General features: G+C 37.7%; 1 protein-coding gene across 1 annotated transcript in view; it reads right to left on the minus strand.

Moving 5' to 3' along the window:
- Nucleotides 1–23,122, minus strand: part of Sh3gl2 (SH3 domain containing GRB2 like 2, endophilin A1) — a 217,873-nt gene that overhangs the window by 27,218 nt on the left and 167,533 nt on the right. The window contains exon 3 of the mRNA XM_076845946.2: nucleotides 13,600–13,672. Coding sequence (XP_076702061.1) covers nucleotides 13,600–13,672 — 73 coding nt within the window. The remainder of the gene's footprint in view (nucleotides 1–13,599; nucleotides 13,673–23,122) is intronic.

Below are 23,122 nucleotides of genomic sequence, written 5' to 3' on the forward strand. Positions count from 1 at the left end.
GGAAAGCATTACACTGATATCAAAACCATATAAATAAATCTACAGATCAATATCCTTATGAAAATAAATGTAAAAATTCTCAACAAAATATTTGCAAACTTAATTAGCAGCATATTAAAAGAATTTTACACCATAATCAAGTAGAACTTATCCCTGGAATGCAAAGATTGTTCAGCACATAAAACTGACCAATGTAACACACCATACTAACAAAATGAAGCTAAAAGAACTATCTGAGCATCTCAATGGATGTAAAAAGTGCATTTGACAAAATACAAAATTTGTTTGTGTTTAAAAAAATACTTAACAAACTAGGAATACAAGAAAATTATCTCCACATAATAAAAAATATGTGAAAATCACACAGTAAAAAATCATAGTCAATGACAAAAGACTAAAAGCTTTTCCTCCAAGATTAGGAGCAAGGTGAGGATGCCTACTTTCACCACTTCTATTTGACACAGTGTAGACATCACAGCTGGAACAATGAGGCAAGAGGAATTCAAATTGGAAATGAAAAAGTAAAATTACCTCTTTGAAGATGATATGATCTTTATGTAGAAAACCCTAAAGATTTCAACAAAATCTATTAGATCTAATAAATGAATTTAGCAAAGTTTAGCCAAGTAGAAGTATGCAAAGTCAACACATAAAAATCAGTTGTGTTGCTTTACAATGACAATGAACACTTTGAAAGGAACTTAAAAGGACTTTATCTATAACAGCATCAAAAAGAGTTAAGATACTTAGGAATTAACTAAAGAGGTAAAAGATAATAAAAAGTATAAAACATTGCTGAAATAAACTAAAGAAAACATAAATAAATACAAATACACTCTTATAGTCATGGATTGGAAGATAACATTATTCAGCTCAATAGTACTCAAAGCAATTTACCAATTTAATGTAATTAAGAACAAAATTTCAGTGTTGTTTTTTGCAGAAATACAAAAACTCAACTTAAAATTCATGATAAATCTCAAGGGACCCCAAACAGCAAAAGCAATCTGGAAAAAGAACAGAAATAGAGGCTCATACTTTCTGATTTCAAAATTCACTGCAAAGAGACAGTGATCAAAATGGGACATGTCTTAGACCATCTGTGTTGCTACAACAGAACACTTAATACTGGGCAATATATAAAAAATAGGATTTATTTATTCATGATTTCTAGCATCTGAAAAGTCCAGATAACAGGACACTGGAATTCTGGTGAGAGGACCCTGACTTATCACAACATGGCAGACAAGTGGAAAGAGAAATAGCAGAAGGGGCACGTGAGCAAGCTAGGAAATAAGAACCCAGGTAGCGGGCAGGCTTGCTATTTTCTAACAACCTACTCCTGCGGGAACTAATCTCCTGAGGGAGAACTACATTCAAATATCAGCAGATGTCACCTCATGACATGATAACTTTTTTTCTTTCTTTCTTTAATCTTTTGTTTTGGTACCAGGGATTAAACCCAAGGATGAGCCACATCTCCAGCCCTTTTTCTTTTTCATTTTGAGACACTAAGTCCTTAGGTCCCTTGCTGAGTTACTAAAGCTGGCCTTGAATTTGCAATCCTCCTGCTTCAGTCTCCCAAACCACTGGAATTATAGATGTCTGCCACTATGCCTGGCCCTCAAACATTTGTAATAAGATACCAATACCATTCAAGGAAAAGGACAATCTTTTCAACAAATAGTGCTGTGTAAATTGGATATATCCATAAACACACACACACACACACACACAGGGGATTTAGACTGTCTTCTAATATAATATATAAAAATTAAATCCAAATGGATCAAAAACCCAAATGCAACACCTAAAATTATAAAACCTTTAGGGAAAAAAAAACATAGTAAAAGCTTTATAACATTAGACTTGACAATGATTTATTGGATATGATACCAAAGGCACAAGCCAAGAAAGAAAAAAAATGGATTTCATGAAAATTTTTTAAATTTTGTGCATCAGAACCCACTACAAACACTAAAACAGTAACCCAAGGAAATGGAGATAACATTTGGAAATATTATCTGATAGGGATTAATATTAAGAATATACAGATGTTTCCTAAACTTCAATAAAAACCCAACAACCCAATTTAAAAATGGGTCAAGGACTTGAACAGCCATTTTTCCAAAGAAAACTTTAAAATGGCCAATAAGCACATGAAAAACTGCTCAACATCATTGGGATACTGCTAGTCAAATTTCAGTGACATACCATCTTACACTCCATTTGGATGACTACTGCCAAACGTAGAGAGAGAGTGTCGGTAAGGACGCAGAGTAACTACAGTCCTTACACACTGTTAGGACAGGAGATAGTAGGACCACCATGCCAAACCGTGCCATGTTCCTCAAAACATTAAAATAAAGTTGCCATGATCCAGCAATTCTGTTTCTTGGTATATATCTAAAAGACTAGAAAGCAAGGTCTCAAGAGATACTTGTGCATGTGTTCACCGCCGCATTGTTCACAACAGCTAAGACGGGGATGAATCCAAGTGTTCATCTAAAAGATGAGCAGATATACAAAATGCAGCATGTACAAATATCTGATGGAATATTATTCAGCCTTTGAAAGGAAGGGAAAAGGAAGGGAAGTCTGACAGATGCTATGATATGAATAAACCATAAGGATATTGTGCCAAGTGAAATGAGCTGGTCACAAAAGGACAAGTACTGTATGATTTCACTTGAATATTTAGAGTAGTCAAAATTGGTGACAGAAAATGGAATGGAAGGTGCTAGGGTCTGGTACAAAGGAGGAAACAGGGAGATATTATTTAATGACAATAGTATTTCACTTTTACAGATGAAAAGAGCTCGGATATGCTTGGTGATATGATTGTATGGCATTATGAATGTATTTCTTATCACTGAATTGTTCAATTAAAATGGTTAAGACAATAAATTTTATGTATTTTACCACAATAAAAAATTTTAAAAATTAATTCTCAATTATTGTAAATTTGTAAAGTGTAATAGAGAGAATAATATTAGAGTGAGAGTATAAATCCCCAAATCATGCTATATTAAATTGTGGGCTTAGTACTTGCAGTAAAATGTATGTAGCAAGGAGCTCAGCATCTTTCATGCTGGCAATGTGATGATTGTGTATAACAGCCTAATTTTCCTGAATGAAACCTTAGAACATTTGTAAGTCTGAAATGTGGCCCTCTGATGCTCCAGGCACTGTGAGCAATGTGCTTCTCTATCTTGCACACTAACAATTACTAAAGAACCCACAAAATTTAGGTGGTAATTCAGTTGTGTTTGAAATTAAGTATTATAAGGGATTGAGGAAAAGGAAGAGGAAGATCTGCTGTTGTCTTTCACAAACAGGTAACTCCCAAACTGGATCATTATGCTTGCAACCCAAATAATGGCATTTACATAACGCCTCTCTTTGAGGTGATAGAGTTCTCTTATGCCCCTGAGGGGGAAGCAGCAGGGAGGTATTTTTAAGACACTGTGCTGTGGTAGTCAGCAGCTGTAAAAACTCTTGACATTGGACAGCAAATATCTCCCATCTCAGGACAGGGTATTACAAGGTGCCAGTGCAGATCTCACAGCAAGCCCTGGGAAAGCAGACAACGGCACCCCAGGAGCACAAAAAAGTTTGTGCAATTTGAAAAATACACAAGCATCAGTATACTAACATGATGAGCCTTTGATTCTTCAAGTTTTTAGAGCAATGACATATGACACTGTCATGGGAAAGGCTGCACAGAGGACTTTTCCCTAGATGTCTTGCCTGAGAAATGGCTGAGGACACACATGAGATGCTCTCAGGAAGAGCTGAAGGTCTCTGGGAAGGGTAGGAGAGTAACATTTCTTGAGCTTCTACAAAGTGACAGGCAATGTGAGAAGTGTTGTTTACTATCATGGCTCAAAACAAGAAGATATCTTTAGTTTCAACACAGAATGGATTGCCAACCACTCCTTAACATGTTCAGGAGACTTCCTCCTGGGCTGAAGAGACAATGATAAGCACTCCTAATCTATCTCCTACTTCACTGTATGGTATCCAGTGAGCCAAAATTAACAGGAGCAGATATGCCTCACATGGAAAACAACTCTGTTTCCCATGCTCTGCTTGGGAAACAAATGAACTATAGCCACACTGTATTGGTTTAGCTTCAAACAACACATTTATTATCTCAGTTTCTATAAGTTGGAAGTCCTCTGCTTAAGCTCTCATAGTAGGACAAATAAGGTGTCAGCCAGGCTGTCATCTGAAAGCTTGAGTGGGTTAGAAGCTGCTTCTGGGCTCCTTCAACTTGTTGCCTGAATGTGCTTCCTTGTGTCTGTGTGACAGGTCCCTAGCTTCTTACTTGCTGCCAGGTAGTGGCCATCTTGTGGTTCAAGGGACCACCTCAGTTGGTTCTCTCTCCTTAGGCAGTCATAATATGGTGGTTGCTTCTTCTAGGTCAGTAAAGGAGAATCTCTCTCACTCTAGTGGGCTAAAACAGACTCACAATGGAAGAAAATCATGGAAGAAACAGCCCATCTACTTTGCCATATAATGTTAGCTAATCAAGGGAGTGCTGAATGGTTGGTCCCATGACTTCTGCCATACTTAGGGTTAAAAGCAAATCCCAGGCTCCACCCACTCAAAGGACATGGGTTACATGGGTGTGAGGTATTAGAGGTCAACCTAAGAGTGTATCTGCCACGTACCAAGACTGAAGGTATCTTCATATTTTGCAACATAAAAGACAGTGAAGGGCTGGGGATGTGGCTCAAGTAGTAACGCGCTTGCCTGGCATGTGCGGGGCGCTGGGTTTGATCCTCAGCAATAAAAATAAAGATGTTGTGTCCACTGAAAAATAAATATTAAAAAATTCTCTCTTCTCTCTCTCTCTCTCTTTTAAAAAAAAGACAGTGAAAACAAAATGAAATTTAAAGACAACTATAAGAATTCTGGTTTTTCTATTGAATGATTTTGGGAAAATTCATCTATTTTGCAGCTTTAGTTTTCTCATTTCAAACAAGAACAACTATTATCTAGGTTTACAAAAACAAATGTTCTGTCACTAGCTTCGGTCCAATAATCTCACCCATGATAGTGTGCACATACGCATTTTCCCAAAGCAATTACTTGTGAAACATATCAATTTTGACATGAAGGAGATATTAGAAAGACAAACTAAAAGCTGATTCTGGCCTGCACAAGCCTGCAGACCAATATTCTACCAGAAAGGTTTGCGGCTCCTACAGGGTGGAGTTTAAATAGACTTAATTTGATGAATAACTGATTCAGATCACATTAACTAATTGATAAGCACTAAGGACTGTGCTAGGCACAGTATATAAAATAAGCAAAACAGACATAGTCCTTTGATGAGTTATGACATAAAGAGAGGTTCATTCACAAAATATTTATGGGGGGCACTGTGTATATATGAGGGATATATCTTTTAACAAACAAGACAGACAAGTCCCTACCTTTATGGAGATTATATTCTGGATGGGAAATGGAGGTGATGGACAGACAATAAACAAAAAGATAATCTGGAGTATAAATTCAATTGGGATAGAAAATAACAAAAGGGATAAATAATGAAAGAAGTAGGAACAGGCTATTTTAAATAGGATGGCCAGGAAAGGATCACACCAGGAGAAGGCATCTGACTGCAGGCTGAGTGATGACAAGCAGAAGCTATCTTGAGAGCTAACCCTAGCTCTAACCCTGTGCAAGAGTATACCTGAGACAGGCACAAGATTGGGTGTCAATTCTCAGTCTATTCTTCCTTCGGTAGAAAACACTTGAGAGTTGTAAGTAGGAGTGACAAAATATGATGTACATCTTGATGTATGGAAATGGCTAGGAGAGTAAAGGAATATGGTAGTATATTGAACATATGAAATGACACACAAAGTAAACATTCCAAGTACAGTTATGAAAAAAAATCAGGATCCTTTCAGTGTATCAACAACAATCCTACACTCAGGATTCTACACCACTTGCATTTTGGTGACAGAGATAAGCAGTATTTTAACAATGAAACACACAGTAAATGTACTAAAGATAAGTGCTACAAAGAAAAATAAAACAAGAAAAGGGCTTAGGGAGTGAAAGGATTGATATTTTAAAAGAGCTGTACAAGAAAGCCATGCAAGGTAACATTCGAGCAGAGACATGAGTCTAGAGTCTGAGAAGACATGGAGAGGGAAGACTCAGGCCAAAGGACTGACGAGGCCCACATGAGTGAGAATGCGCCTGCATTTGAGAAACCTGGCAAGGCTGGCAAAGAGGGAACATGATGAAGATTGTTTGAAATGCAGAAAACGAGGTGGGACCACCAAGTCCCTGTCACCAACAGTAAGTGCTTTCAGTTTTACTCTATGTGAAATCACTTGAGAGATGTGTGGAAGGGGCTTGTATGACAGAAATGTGTGGTGAGGAGGCAAAGCTTCAGGGGCTGTGCAGAATGAGGGCGCAGCAGATGCCTCTCAGAGGAGAGGATAATTTGAACTGAGGAAGGATGAGTAAGATGAGAGAGGTCAAAAAGGAGCATGTGGGGCACTCCAGGAAGCGGGAACTGCTACCACAAATTCCTGGTCCAGGAAAGAGCTTGAGGCAATGAAGAAACCACAAGGCCAGTGAGGCTGCAGCACGGTGAACAGGAGGGAGAAGGAGCCTGGAGAGGCAGAGAGTGCAGGGCTCCTCAGCTGTGGCGCAGCGCTGGGCACCTGCTGAGCATTCCTGAGGCCTGGGCTCAATCCCAGCATCAGTGTAATAATGATGACAATAGCAACCCTATTTTAAATAATGTCTGGCTTTAGTATTCTTTAGAGACATAGGGAATGAGTATCATTAATCCACCATCAGTTCCAGCTGACTTAAAATTATGAATTACTTAAAGTCTCAAGTATATTAGGAACCTACTAACTTTCCATATTTTTCCCAAAGATGTAGTAAAAATAGGAAACCATGCCAGCCTTTTCAATACATACAGTATATGGATTATACTGCCTATTGCTTTACTTACATTTTCCTCTTTAATATGTTATCCTTGTGAGACCCTATTCCTTTGAATTTTAACATTTTCCTCACAATTGCTTTTGTAACCCATCATTTGGAAATTTTTCAGTGTCAGAATTTGGAAAGGTAAAAGGTACTGGCTACCAGACAGTACATTCCTCATTCTTCACCTGAGGGGTGAATGCTGCAGATTCATCAGACACCTATATGGCAGACATACCGAGGGCAAATCACGTGTCAAGTACAATGCCAAGAGCTCTTAAAGACACTGGATGAAAATGCTCAGGCTTGTCCTCCAGGAAATATAGAAAATACAGTGCTGTGGGAACAAAGATTGGGTAAACAAAGGCCAGGTGATCTGTGCATTAACTTTCAGTTCCACCACCACCAAAATATTTTATAATCACTATATTTATTCATGTTTGGAAGAAGATGATTAAAAGGGCAGCCTGTGGGAAAGAAGTGTAATTTTGATGTAATATCTTTCCAGGGACTAATGAGATGTTTTAGATCTAATGCAGCTAACTTTTTTCCCCCAAAGGGCAACATTCCACAAATGAGATTTGAAATTATTATTTAAAAATAGTGAATAGAAATCTAATGACCCAAATTTAATACCTGAATCTTGGACACACTGGAAAAAGACCTCTAAGGCATTTAAGGGACTAGAATTTATGTAGAGAACCAAATCTCTGCTACATAATATTTTTATGTTCAAACTACATTTTTTCTCAGCAACCTAGAAATATGTATTGGTTTATGATATTAGGGTCAGAATAATTTCTCAGTGTTAAGTGAAAAAGTCTCTACCATAACAAAGTATGCTACAGCAGGAAAGGATTCACACTCCAATCTGTGATTCTGTTTGAGGGAGAATCTCCACAACATTACCATGAAATGAATTTTCGGATGTTTTAAGTATGATAACTTAATAGTCTTCAGCTTGATCCTAAACAGTTCATTTTTCCATTGAAAATAAAATATACTAATGCATAAACCAAGGTGGCAAACATTAAACATTTATTAACTACGAACACATTAAACATTTATGAAACTATGTAATGTATATTTCAAATTTTAAACTGGTTGAATATAGAATTCTCTGACACTATGCTATCTGTTACAGAAACCACTGTCCACACAGAGCTTTGGAGCACTTAAAATGTGGCTAGTCCAAACTGAGATGTGCAGGAAGTATAAAATACACACTAAATTTCAAAGACTTAGTATGACAGGAAAAAAAGAATGTAAAATGCCTTTATAATTGTCTATATCAATATTTTACATGTTTGGTTAAATAAAATGTCATTAATTTCACCTTTCATTTTACTCTCTTGATGTAGCTCTTACAAAATTAGTAATTACATACGTGGTCTGCATTATATAAACTGACAATGCCTATTTAGTGCCTTTTTCTTCCCCACAAGGCATCAGAACACTTAAATAAAAGACTGATTTATATTTTGTGCAATGATATTTTCTCTTAGAGCAAGAATTTGTACTAGTACTTTTCATGTTCAAATTATTTCTTATCTACAAAGAGAGCTCTTGCACACTGTTGAAGATAACGTTAACTGGTACAACCATTATGTGAACCAGTATAGAGGTTCCTCAAAAGTCTCAAAAAATTAAAAACAGAAGTACCCTATCACCCAGCAATCCCATTACTAGCTATATACTCAAGGGAAATGAAGTCAGTCCCTGTCAGAGAGACACTGGCACTCCCACGCTCACTGCAGCACTACTCACAAGAGCCAGGAGATGGGAACAACTAAATAAGTATCTATCAAAGGATGGATGAATAAAAAAAAATGTGGTACAGATACACAATGGAACTACTCAGTCATAAAATGAATAAAGTCCTGACATTTGCAACAACATGAATGGAACTGGAGATCATTATGTTTAAGTGAATTAATTCAGGCACAGAAACACAAATACCACATGGTCTCACTCATATGTATAATCTTCAAAACCTGACCTCACAGAAGTTGAGAATAGAATGGTGGTTACCAGAAGAAGGGTACAGTCAGGTGGGGTATGGATGGGGAGCGGTGAATCAATCGGTGCAAAGCTACAATGAGACAGGAGTAAAAAGTTCTGGTGTGCTACTGCACAGTAGGATGGCTACACATAACAAGTAGTATTGTATAGTTCATAAAACTAGAGGATTTTGAATATTGTTGCCATAAAGAAATGGCCAATGTTTGAAGAGAGAAGTATGAAACACTATGCAATGTATACATATATAGAAACATTACATGGTGCCCCCGAACATGGACAAATTTTATATGCATCAGTCAAAAATAAATTTTAAAAATATTTTCTAAAAATACCTTATCCAGTCAGCTTAGAAATTGGCACTGGTTATGCTACTCCTGTCTGAATGTCACAGTCCCAGCTGGAAGACCTTACAGATCTGTTTCACACCCTTGAAAGCTCTGCTTCACAGGGCAGAACTGCTGGCCTATTGAGTGCCTGTGTCCCACTTTTCCTCGCCTCATCAATCAGCTGGAATTTCCACAAGGAATTAGCTGTGAAGCCCCGTGTTCCATCCTCCTCAGAGCATGTGTCAACTACACTGTTACACTGTCGAGTACCAGAGAGATGGACCTGATATGGGTCTTATTTTACCCCAGAAATATCTAGAATTGGCCCACTAGAAGAATATGCATGTGATAAATGCCTGTTGTATGTGTGGTTCCAATGGTTTGGGAAGAGAAAAGCTTTTACTTCCTCTCCTTTGCAGAGCAGTTGTATTACATTAGCTACTGACTGTTAACTGTGCTTCCTAATTCATTTATTCAAATAGCCATGAGCTTGCTGGCTGCCTGAACTGGACTGGGGGCTTGGGATATAGTGGTGAATCAGACAGGCATGATATTGTCCTCACAGAGAGGGAAAAAAACAAACATGTTACATAATTTCAGTAAGGATGACATGTGCCACTGCTAAAAAGCAGCTGAACTTACAAGAGGAACAGAACACTGACACGGCCAAGGAAGGCTTCTGCATGCCTTGTATACCTGGACCTGAAAGAGCTGTTAGCTTAGCAAGGTGGAGGGGAAAGGGCTGATGAGGAGGAAGGCAGGATCCTTTAAGCCATGGTGAAAATTTGAAACTTAATCCTAAAAGCACGAAAAGCCATTGGGGGTTTTATGAAAGATAATAATATGATCAGATTTGCCTTTTTAAAATGTCACTGTGGAGGTGGGCAAGTACAAATGTGGGACTTTCACAGAGCATATCCACGAATTCCTAAAAATTAATCAGTACCTCCTTGGTCATCATTTCAATAGAACTTAAGTTTTGAGAACATAAAAGCTATGTAAGCTCCACAATCACAAGATCTGAAAACCAGCAAGCACCTTTGTGAGTACCTCTAATTCAGGGCACTCTCAAAGTACCCTCAAAGCATTAATTTCTACTGTTTTTACTGGCTATCCATGTAAATTTGTCACTTGGCATCAGCTCCAGTCCTGAACCAAGCCCAGTCTTGCTTATTCAGAACCAGAACCCAGCTATCCAGACTTACTGACCCAGCTCTGGTCTCTAAGAGCAGGGCAGTTAAAATACTTAGCACAAGGCATGAATCTGGAATATTATTTATGTTCTACTATACCCAAAGACTGAGTGCCTCCAAGTGTTGGCCAGACTCCTGTATCAGCTCCAAAAGGACACCTGGGTTCTGAATAACCAGTGTACCTTCCAGGAGTTCTATGCTGTGTCTGCTCCAAGGCAAGAATTCAAGGAGAATCTAAACCCCAAACATGGATAAATTTTATTTCTATCTCATAAATCATTAAAAAAAGATTGTTCAAATTCTGAGGAATGACTATATGAAATTTCATTTGGCTCTGAATGCTAAGGAGTGACACTTATTTATTTGTATATGTGACTTTCCCATAAATAAATGCTTTTCTGAAACCAAACTGAGACTGCTTGGTGATGGCCTTAATTGTTCTTCTGGACAGTAGATAACCATTCAATTCTCAAAGAGACATAAAACCATATATTGGCAATTAATTAGCATGTTCATTTCTAAAAATACATATCTCCCTCAATTACATCCTCCTTTAACCATTTTTAATCAAAATAAAAAATAAGCCTCAATCTCACAATGTTTCCTTTCTGAATTTTCAATATATCTACTCTGAAAGTAAAGAACCCTTTAAATCTAAATGAAATGGAACTCATTCTTCTAAGGGGCAGGAGAGCATTAACAGAAATCATGTGGACTTAAGAGGCCCAGCTTCATCCCTTCTTGGATATGTGACTCCAACAGTTTCTTAATTTCTCTGGCCCTTGATATTTCTGTGCATAGAATGAAGCTGTCCATAGCTTTTGCTTTCTCAGGCTGCCATTTCATATTACTACAAACTGGATGACTTAGACAACAGACTTTATTCTCTCACAGGTCAGAAAATCTGAAACGAAAGTGTCAGCAAGGTTGGTTTCTTGCAGATGCTCTGTGGGAGAAATCCTTCCTTGCCTCTTCCCACCTGTGGTGGCTCCTGACATTCTGTGGCTTATGCCAAGGTGTCACAACTCCCACCTCTGCTCTCATTCCTCCCACAGTTGTCTTCTGAGTCTCTCTGTGTCCTCTCTCTCCTTCTCTTACAAGGGTACCAGTTCTTGGATTTAGGGTCCACTCTAAATTCAGAGGGAGTTCATCTCAAGATTCTTAACTAATTATATTTGCAAAGATCCTATTTCCAAATGAGGTCACTTTCTGAAGTTCTGGGTAGACCTGAATGGGGTGGGGGGTGTGCAGGAGAACATACTATTCAACTCCCTACACCTATCCATGACACAGTATAATTCTATTACACTCAGGAAAAAGAAGGTTCCCAAAGAGAATTTGTTAACACAGTGAATTTTTAGTCCATTCTTTATACTATAAATTGTTCCATTGTATTTCATTTTTATATTAAGAAAATGTTCACTTTAAAAGATGAGACAGTGACTGTAACTAGCACTGTGCTGGAAATGCATTATTGCTCAGTAAACATTATATTTCTCTCCCTGTCCCCTATATTTAGCCCCAAACTGTGAATTACTACCATAATTCGTGTGTGAATCCCAGGAAATCATAGGGTACTTTTATATCCTATGCAAAAATAAAGAGAAAAGTTTCTTGCCCAAAACAATTATTTCCTGGGGTGAAGCAGGATAAGTAGTTCCCTTTTCAAAATTTGACCAATTACTGTTGTCTAAATATTATGGCCTAAGCATACAGCTAAGGTATCTTTGTATTTCTTTGGAATAAAAAGGTTATGAAGAAGGCTTTGGGTAAAAATTAAGGGGCTTGTATTTTGTTATTTTTTATCTAACTTGCTAATAACCATTTGAAAACTTCTCTGGTCTGCTATCAATTAAATTCCTGGTTCCCATCCTTTCCCATATTTTTTTTTCTATATTTTCCACCCTCACATTATCTCATCTCTAGCATGTTTTAAGAAGGAAAAAGAAAACAGAATGTTATTCCCACATAGTTTGTTCATCTTCAAAATAGCAGCTGTGCTGCCATAGGTAAACAAAATGTGATTGAAAGCTGCAACACGGGGGCTGGCGGGGGTGGGGGCAGGAGAGAGTAGCAGCCTTACTAGGAGCACTGGGACTTCATTTGATCTCACACACTCCACTTTCCTTGTTTCTTGACCACTTAGGCTCTGTATCCAAACCCACTGGGGCTGAGACAGTCGCCTGCACCATCTTTCCAAGAACCACCAGGGACATGGCAGTCCAACCTAAAACTCCCAAAGAAACTAATCTCAAAAACAAATGCTTCCAAATATCTGTATATTTGGCCCTGCTTTGAGTTTTACACCCTGTGGTCAGGAACAGATATAGAGAAAGTATAATGAGGAGGCTTATGATATAGGTTGCTTTACTTTGCTACACCTTGAGCCTATTGAAAGAGCCAGTTCTACCTGGTTCTCTTTTCAAAGTATAGCTGCATTATTTCTATTATAATTCTTTTCTCTAAGGTTAGAAGAATCAGAATCAAGGACAACCCTCTGATGCTAGAAGAACAAAAACCTTTTGTATTTCACCAAAGTATTCACCTTCCTACTTTTTTTCACATCTTCTGGGATTATATCTTACCTTAAAAATACACACATTTTATTCCTTACCATCTCTTGCAAATTAAAGGTCAAGTGATAAGAGCATGAGACATGACTTTATATGTCAATCAAGCTGTCCATGCACACCATTTGTTAAATACACCATGGTTGGATAAAATATCACAGATCCTCTGGTTACTGCAAAGTGAGCTTTAAAAAGTCACCCTCCTGGGCTGGGAATGTGGCTCAAGCGGTAGCGTGCTCGCCTGGCATGCCGCGACCCTGGGTTTGATCCTCAGCACCACATACAAAGATGTTGTGTCCGCCAAAAACTAAAAAATAAATATTAAAAAATTCTCTCTCTCTTTAAAAATAAATAAATAAAAATAAAAAGTCACCCTCCCCCAGTTGAAGCACTATATGTGATGTCATTGAACCTCCAGAAAAGCAGAATGATGAAGAAGCCCACCAAACTGAAAATGTCTATCAAAGAGAAGCTAAAGATTAATTGCGAGGCATGCTAAATACAGGTAAGACAATCCCTTACCTGGATTAGGTTGAAGGTATTCAATTGTTTTAGTCATTATTTCCATCACAGCCCTGCTGGTGACATCCACTTTCTGAAATGAGAAAATACACATCCTGAATGACAGAAATCATTAGTGTTTTTGTTAAGTCTATAGAAAACCACTATTGGGACAACAGAGTAATATCAAGTCCAGCAGTAGAAGGTGAGGGACTGTGGGGAGATGCTAAAAGGAATAATGACTGTCTATCAAGATATGAAAAACATATTTATTAAAGGAGGAAGCTAGTAATTGCCTAAAATTTGTTTCAAAATATGCTTCATTATCTTCTGGCAAAAATAAGATTCAGACAGTGAATCATATTTTTCTCCAGAGGCATTTAATGGATGTCTACGAAGAGCCACGTATGGTGGCAGATTTTACTGCTCGAAAGAAAAAGTAATGTGCCAGGTGTGATGGGGCCTGCCTGTAATCCTAGGGGCTTGGGAGGCTGAGGCAGGAGGATCACAAGTTCAAAGTCAGCCTCAGCAATTTAGTGAGGCCCTAAGCAACTTAACAATACCCTGTTTTAAAAATTTTAAAAACATTTAAAAGCCTGAGATATGGCTCTATGGTTAAGTGTCCCTGGTTTCAACTGCTGCTACCAAATAAATAAATAAATAAATGACAGAAAAAGAGAAAAGAATGCAGTATCAACTCTGCTTACTCAAGTGTGAGAGGGAAAGATTTTATTTAACTTCTGAGAACATCCTAAGGATACAAAAATCTTCAGTTAACATATTTGACCAATCCTTGAACATAAGGTAAACTCTAAATAAAAACTGTGATGTTAGAGTCTATCTCAAAAAAATTCTGCGTGGTCAGCACTTGCTGTTCACTAAGCCCTCCCTGTCAGGCCTGTCTTCCCATGGAAACAGATGATGGAAACTACTCAATGCAACCAGATCCCCTCCAACTTGCTCCATCAAATCCTTTCTTGTCAACACGTATGGTACACTCATTCACACTACAGGGAAAATGACTGATGGAAATAAATGCATCCATGTGTTCCAGGTACATGCATGTACTATATGGCATACATATCAGGCATAGGAGGCAATTTTAATAGTGAAATTTGGATATTAAGTGCATGAAAATTTTTGTGTCTGTTTACTGGAGATCAAGGGCTCCTCCCTCAAATCTAAAAATCTTCCATAGTTTATTGTATACACATATAAAATCAGCCTTGCAAGGTGTAAACCTCCTTGTATTCCATAATCTACCTATTAACAGATTTCATCTTGCAGTTCAGTTTTCAATGCTTAATAATCTCCCATTCCATGACAGTCACATAACTGTGTGTGTGTGCACTGTTACAGGGATAAACAAAGGAAACAATTTTTTTTTTTTTTGTCAAGGAATCATGGTATAAAACTACCTTTAAAAGCATACTATTTCAGATTTACCAGCTTGCAGATGAGTCTTGTACCAAGTCCTTTTGATTGACTCAACTTCTTTAAAATTTATTCTCATTAGTTATACATGACAATAGAATGTACTTTGAAATATTATACATACCTGGAATATAATTTCTCTTTCTTCTGATTGTACAAGTAGAAGTACATAGGTCATGTAATCAAATACGCACATAGGAAAGTAATGTCTGACTCATTCTACTATCTTTCCTATTCCCATTCCCTCTCTCTTCTCTTAATTCCCCTTTGTCTAATCCAAAGTACTTCAATTATTCCCTAACCCCCACCCCTATTGTAAGTTATCATCCACATATCAGAGAGAATATTCAGCCTCTGTTTGGGGGGGATTGGCTTATTTCACTTAGCATGATAATCTCTACTTTCTTTTTTGGGGGGGTTTTTTTGGTTAATTTATTTTGAAACAACAATAATACAGGCAGTGAATGTTAGCATAATTAACACTTTTATTTTTAAGAAATCTATATTTTCAGAAAAGACATTGTGAATAAAAAAGCGGCAGTTTTACAAATCTTTTAAATGTCTTCCTTAATGGGAGTCAGCTGGAATCTTCTAGCAGCTTCCACATTCAGTCTGTTGCAATGTATTCATTTGTGCTGAAGTATATCAAGGAAATCCAGCATCATACAGATATATAGTAGAAAAAGGGAAAATAACTTATTAGGCTTTACAGATAATTGTGAATATTCTTTGACAAGAAGGACTTAAGGTCCACCTCAGTTACACTCTACTAGTCTACCGTGTATTTATTTATTTATTTATTTATTTATTTATTTATTATTAGTTGCACATGACAGTACAATGATCTTGACATATCATATATTTGAATCAAATGGGGTATAATTTCTCATTTTTCAGAGTGTACAGGTTGCAGAATCACATTGGTTATACATACAGCAATACTAGTGTCTATTTTATTCTGCTTCCCTTCTTTAACCCCCCTTCCCCTCCCCTCACTTCTCTCTACCCAATCTAATGTGATACATTTCTTTTTTTTCCCCTCACATCATCATACATGTATTTTGTATAACGATGAGGGTCTCCTTCCATCTTCCGTGCAATTCCCCTACTCCCTCCCATTCCCTCCCACTCAATCAACAAATGGGCCAAGGACCTGAACAGACACTTCTCAGAGGAGGACATACAATCAATCAACAAATACACAAAAAAATGCTCACCATCTCTAGCAATCAGATAAATGCAAATTAAAACTATTCTAAGATACCATCTCACTCCAGTAAGACTGGCAGCCATTATGAAGTCAAACAACAAGTGCTGGAGAAGATGTGGGGAAAAGGGTACACTTGTACATTGCTGGTGGGACTGCAAATTGGTGCCATCAATTTGGGAATCAGTATGGAGATTCCTGGGAAAGCTGGAAATGGAACCACCATTTGACCCAGCTATTCCCCTTCTCGGACTATTCCCAAAAGACCTAAAAAGAGCATACTAAAGGGACACAGCCACATCAATGTTTATAGCAGCACAATTCTCAATAGCTAAACTGTGGAACCAACCTAGATGCCCTTCAATAGATGAATGGATAAAAAAAAATGTGGCATTTGAAGTAAAATCAAGAATCAACAAATGGGATGGAATCAAACTAAAAAGCTTCTTCACAGCAAAGGAAACAATTAAGACCATGAAGATAGAACCTACAGAATGGGAGAAAATCTTTACTACACGTACCTCAAAAAAGTGGCATTTTTTAGTGCTGGAATATTATGCAGCACTAAAAAATTACAAGATCATGGCATTTTCAGGGAAATGGATGGCATTAGAGCATATTATGCTAAGTGAAGTTAGCCAATCCCTAAACAATAAGTGCTGAATGTCTTCTCTGATATAAGGGGGGTGACTCAAAATGGGGTAGGGAGGAAGAGCATTAAAAGAAGATAATCTCTACTTTCATCCATTAACTAGCAAGTGTCATAATTTCATGTCCCTTTATGGCTACATAATATTCCATTATATATATATATATCACATTTTCTTTATGTAATTATCTGACCTCGGTTCCATAGCTGGGATATTGTGAATTGAGCTGCTATAAACACGGATGTGGCTGTGTCACTGTGGTATGTTGATTTTAAGTCCTCTGGGTATAAACGGAGGAATCAGATAACTGGGTCAAATGGTGATTCCATTCCAAGTTTCTGAGGTTCTCCATACTACTTTCAAGAGTGGTTGCACCAATTTGCAATGTAAACAGCAATGTATGAGTGTGCCTTTTTCCCCACATTCTTGCCAACATTTATTGCTACTTTTATTTTTGATAACTGCCATTCTGATTGAAATGAGATGAAATCTCAGTGTAGTTTTAATTTGCATTTCTCAAACTTCTAGAGATGTTGAACATTTTTTCATATATTTGTTGACCAATTATATTTCTTCTTGTGTGAAGTCCCTGTTCGGTTCCTTTGCCCATTTATTAATTATGTTGTGTATTGTTGTGGTTTTTTTTTTTTGGCGTTGAATTTTTTTTTTCAGTTCTTAGAGATTAATGCTCTATCTGAGGTATGTGTAGTAAAGATTTTCTCCCATTCTGTAGGTTCTATCTTCATGGTCTTAATTGTTTCCTTCGCTGTGAAGAAGCTTTTTAGTTTGATTCCATCCCATCTGTTGATTCTTGATTTTACTTCTTTCACTTTAGGAGTCTTATTAAGGAAGTCAGTTCCTAAGTTGATATGTTGAGATTTGGGCCTACTTTTTCTTCTATTAGGTGCAGGGTCTCTGGTCTAGTGCGTATGTCTTTGATCCACTTTTTTTTAAATATTGTTTTTCAGTTGTATATAGATACAATACCTTTATTTATTTATCTTTATGTGGTGCTGAGGATCAAATCCAGTGCCTCACACATGCTCGGCAAATGCTCTACCACTGATCCATAATGCCAGTCCCTCTTTGATCCTCTTAGAATTTAGTTTTGTGCAGGGTGAGAAATAGAGGTTTAATTTTATTCTGCTACAGATGGATTTTGAGTTTTTGCAGCACCAGTTGCTAAAGAGTTTATCTTTTCTCCAATATATGTTTCTGGCAACTTTCTCTAATATGAGATGACTGTATTTATGTTTGTCTCTGTGTCTTTTATTCTGTACCATTGTTCAACATGTTTGTTTTGGTGCCAATATCATGCCATCTTTGTTACTATTGCTCTGCAGTAAAATTTAAGGTCTGGTGTTGTGATGCCTCCTGCTTCACTTTTCTTGCTATGGATTTCTTTGGCTATTCTGAGTGATTGACTCAAATTTTTAAGATGTTTTGGGTTGGAACATATAGTTCAGAGATTAGTTCCAAAAAGAATAGTGGCCCTTGGAGTATGCACTGCATACCTTCTGCTGCCACACATGGAGGTCCTGGTAGTATTAGTAAAACATTAGTCAGTATCTATGACCTCAAGTCATGGAATGGTTTAGGGTCAGGACAATGAATCCAAAGGGTATATGCAGAACAAACATGCAGAAGCTTCAGAGAACATGAGTGGTAGGAAGACAAATGCAGATCACCTGCTAACTATATGACAGGCATTAAGGAAGAAGATGTTGGATATACCCAGAAATCCTCTGGCTATGATAGGAAGGAAAATAGTTCCAAAAATCACGGTTTCTAAGAAGGAGTGCCAGAAGACTGGAATTGTCAGATGACCCTGATGCCATATGCTGCTAGGAGACCAATTATTTCTAACTTTCTTCCTTCTCTGTCCTTAATAATAATAATAACCATTACTCTCACAAGATGTTTTCTATTTGTCAGAAACCAGTCTAAGGGATTTAAATATTGTTACATGGATGAGGAAATAGAGCCTAAGACACCTGCTCCAGAGACTGTGTCCCTAAACACTCCCCTATATCTTCTTTAGAAGACAGGCAGCAGGGGCATGCCCAGCCTGAGGAGAGATACCAAGTCAGAGTTGAGAAGGAGTCTGTACCCTGAGCTGCTGGGCCACAAATTCTCAGTTCCAAAGGTGCCTCTGCAGAAGCTGGTGCCAACAGCACACACCTCACATTGTCCACAGGAGATTCAGCAAGGAAGGCTGTGAAAAGCAGTTGTCATTCAAGTGGGGAACCCCTAGCCCTTACCAAGCTTTGTAAATTTGGAGCTTAACTACTAAGGCTCTCTACAGAGAGGCCATTCACTTGGTTAAAGCCAGTGGTCCCAGAGGCACAGGGATCTTGGAGATACCAATATTAGAGTACCATTTTGGGTACATAGAGTGGATTCAACCTTAAAAAGACTTGGGAATAGAAACTATTCCAACGTCACTGATGACTTGACCAAAGTCTCCCAGGACCATTACACAGGTCCTGTTGTCCACTGAGGCTGACTCCTTCAACCCCCCTGGTTCCCTAATCCAGGCATCATTACAGAACCAGCTCTATCCAAACACTGTTGATCAGAGCATAAAATGGGATTCTTTGCAAGTCCATCTTTGGGGAAAAAAACTTTATCCAATAGAATTATTTGTGTATTTTCTTTTCATGACATACACCAACAGGGAACAGCTTTTAGCAAATCCATTCATGGGCCCTTCATCTTTATGTACTCTGAGAGATAATCACTCGATTGAGTTAATAACCATAAGAAGAAGAGACCAGTAGCACAATTAGTCCAAAGCCTTGATTTTTCAAAAGTGAGAGTCTTAAGGCCTAGAGAAGGGAAGGAGCTCCCTAAGGAGCTCCCTAGGGTTATTATGGAAAGCAAACTCAAGGTCATAGATTAGGTTTCTAAGAAAGAGTACTAGAGCTGAATTGTCTCGTGACCATTTGCTATTCCAGAGTCATCTGCCAGGAGGAGGCTGACTAACTTCTCATTTCTCTCCATCTCTGTCCTCAATAATAACGTTCAGGACTTTTGCTAAGTTATACTGTATTGGCCACAGACAAGCCATGGATCACAATCCTAAATGTGCCTTGGCTAGGAAAGCTATACCTGAACAGGCAAGAACATACTCTCTTATTATCAGAACTGATAAAATGAACATGAAGAAGATGTACTCTTATATCATTTATTATAAGCAAGAGTTTATTCCCACTTAAGAAAAGCACAGTTTAACTTTGAAATTATGACATATAATTCTTTATTTCTTCAATGCCCAAATTTTCCAATTAATTAAAAATAAGCTTTGATCATCCTAAATTACAGCAACTTCCATTTTTGTCAGCTCCTGAACTAACTATTCTTGCCTGGGACTAGTAAGGAGGATGGTAGGGTAAGTCTCTTTAAAGGAGGTGAAATCATAAATATATGTAAATATAGGCATGCTTTTAGGAAATAAAAACCTTTGGTGAAATAAGGTTTTTTTCTGAAGGTAAAATCATGGACATACTGAAGTATTTTCCTTCAATTTTCTCAATGCCAAGATTTTAGCAACTGCAAATATTTTAGAGTTAGGAGGTCCTTTCTCTACTATCCAGTCTCATAATTTACAACTTCAGAGAGGGACAAAAATAGCTGTCAAATTTCTTTACTTACTATAATAGTTTTGTCTTCATGCTAAGTCAGGGTTTGGCAAACTGTAGTCAATGAATCAGATGAGGCTGGTCACTACTTATTCTTACATTTTTTAAATGGAAAAAGAAATTAAAATAAGACTACTATATTTCTCATAATTCTATAAATTCACATTTAATCTCCTCAGATAAAGCTTTATGAGAATATAGTCACACTCATTCATTTAAACACTCTTAATGACTGCTTTTGTGCTTCAACAGCACTGATGAGGAATTGCAAAAGAGACCTCAGAGGCCCTCGGGCCCAAAAAGCCCAAAACAACTTGCTCATCCCTGATCTACAGTGCCGGTTTCACTAAGTATGCCACACTGAATCCATGAAGTTGATCATTTCACCAGCTGTCTCAGTCTGCAGAGAGAAAATACCAGATACCTGAAGGCACTAACTTGACCAGAGTGGGGTTACTGGTCCAGGGCCACCTGAATATTACCTTTCTTTCCTAGAGAAAACATAAGTCAATGCTTCCTTGACTTAGAGGATGCACACATGAACAATGTGGCATTCTTTATGGAGCAACAAAAGAACTGGAAGACATGATTTCCTACTGTCTTATGCCAAATCATACCAGATGTTGCCACAGGGAAGCAAAGCAGAGTTTAACAGAATGTTAGATGTCTTAAATGGAGCACAGGTAGTTGGTGGGTTTGGCAATCGATAATAAATAGGTGAATTAAGCACCCACCTGGATATGGGGTAATGAATGGTGGTTACATGAAAGAAGTTAAAATGTCACATGGAACATTAAAATCTTTTCAAATTCTTAAGTTTTCTATCACCAAAGTTAAGAAAATGCAACTATTAGGAACGTATACACACCTACTTGAGAACCATGGAATGAGAATAATTAAATAAGCAAGTCACAGAGAAATGAAGAAAACAGCACCTGGGAAAGGCTGGCAGGAAGATCCAGGCTGATCCAACAGTGAGGCCTTTAATCATTGCCTACAACCCAAGAATTAGTTGTGCCTGTCCCCAAACTGCCTTGCTTAAAGGAAGATATCCTATGTATTCAGAAAGTTTGGTAGTGTTTTGAAAATATAATATTAGCAAAGGTGTGGTTACTAGAAGGATGGTGGAAAAAAAAAAGGAAAAAAAAGTATTAGGTCGAGATTATTCTAACATTGACCATTATTATTCTTACCATTATTTTGCTAATCTACCTGAGCACTGCCTTTAATATAAATAGTCTGGAAATGTACTATAAACACGTAGTCAAAAGGAAGCTTGTCTTCATGAGATTTTAGGCCAGGCAGAAAGATGCTACTGAAGATCATCATCTGTGGAACTCCCATCCCTCTCACAGCTTTATACCAGCAGTTTGAGTATCTCAGTCCCTCGAGACACATCTTTGTCATCACCACTCCATGAAGGATACACAATTGGCATGGTGGTGTGTGCTACTCTAAACATGCTGGCTGCACTTTTATTCCTTTGCCTCCTATTCGAGAGATATCTCTGGAATCTAAGTAAGAGTGACATTATTAAAAAGAGATCTCGTTGGAAACTCATTACTTGCTATGAAACCCAAGAGATGATTAGCGTTCTTCACATGACAGCTGGGAACTGTGGGTTTAGCCTGTTTCAATGTGGACAGTGACAGGGAATTCAGTAATTTCTGGGGTCTTTTTTTTTTTTAACACATCCGATAGCCAAAAGTTCTTTCTATATTGGGCCAGAATCTGTCTACCCATGGTTTCTACCCATTAATCCCAGTTTTCCCACTTGGGGTTCAACCTCTCTAACTCAAAGACACTGTCCTATCAGCCTTTCCCCTCATCCCACTCTACCGGCAATCATCACCTTCTCTCTCTCACGTGCAAGGACAGTCTTCTTGTTCTTTCTCAACATCCTGCTTTTATTAAAACTTGAGGCTGCCCCTTAAGAAGAATTCTATTTACTAAAAGGCCTAGAGACATGTTTCTAACCCTAGAACCTCTTCTAGTAAAAACAGAGAGAATTTCCAAGGATATTTTTCAAGTTACAAAAAATAACACTAAATCCCTTGGCTAGGAATTCTGCATTATCCATACTTTCAGAGACAAGAGAAAAATTCATGTAGTCTCTCCTCTAGGAAGCTTCCACTGATCTATCCAATTGAGTTAGGCATCTATCCTAGATCTACAGAGATTTTCCCCATGGCACTAAGAACTATGTCCTATTTGCTACAAATTTATGTATCTTTTTTTCCCTTCAAAATTGGAAGCCTCTTTCAAGCAGTGACTGGGCCTCATTTATCTCTGTACTCTTGGTGTCCAGTATAATGCCTGACACATTATCATTTGCAGATTTTCCAAGTGAATTAATGAACATAACAACACAACAACAACAACAAAAAACACACAGAATCATTACAGTAACTAATAAAATCTGAGAAGGAATCAGAGAGCCCTCAAATTCTAGAAGTTTCATTTTAAAAAATCTATAGCTTTTTAAGGAACAAACCCACCCAGTGTCTGTACCATAGTAATGAATTTTGCCTGTGTTTAATGAAGCTTGTAAGCAACAGATAACATTTAAGCCTAAAACAGAAACAATTTCATTCAAAGTACTTAAGAGGAGG

This window comes from Callospermophilus lateralis, chromosome 2, assembly GCF_048772815.1.
Source record: "Callospermophilus lateralis isolate mCalLat2 chromosome 2, mCalLat2.hap1, whole genome shotgun sequence".
In the NCBI taxonomy this organism is placed as follows: Eukaryota; Metazoa; Chordata; class Mammalia; order Rodentia; family Sciuridae; genus Callospermophilus; species Callospermophilus lateralis.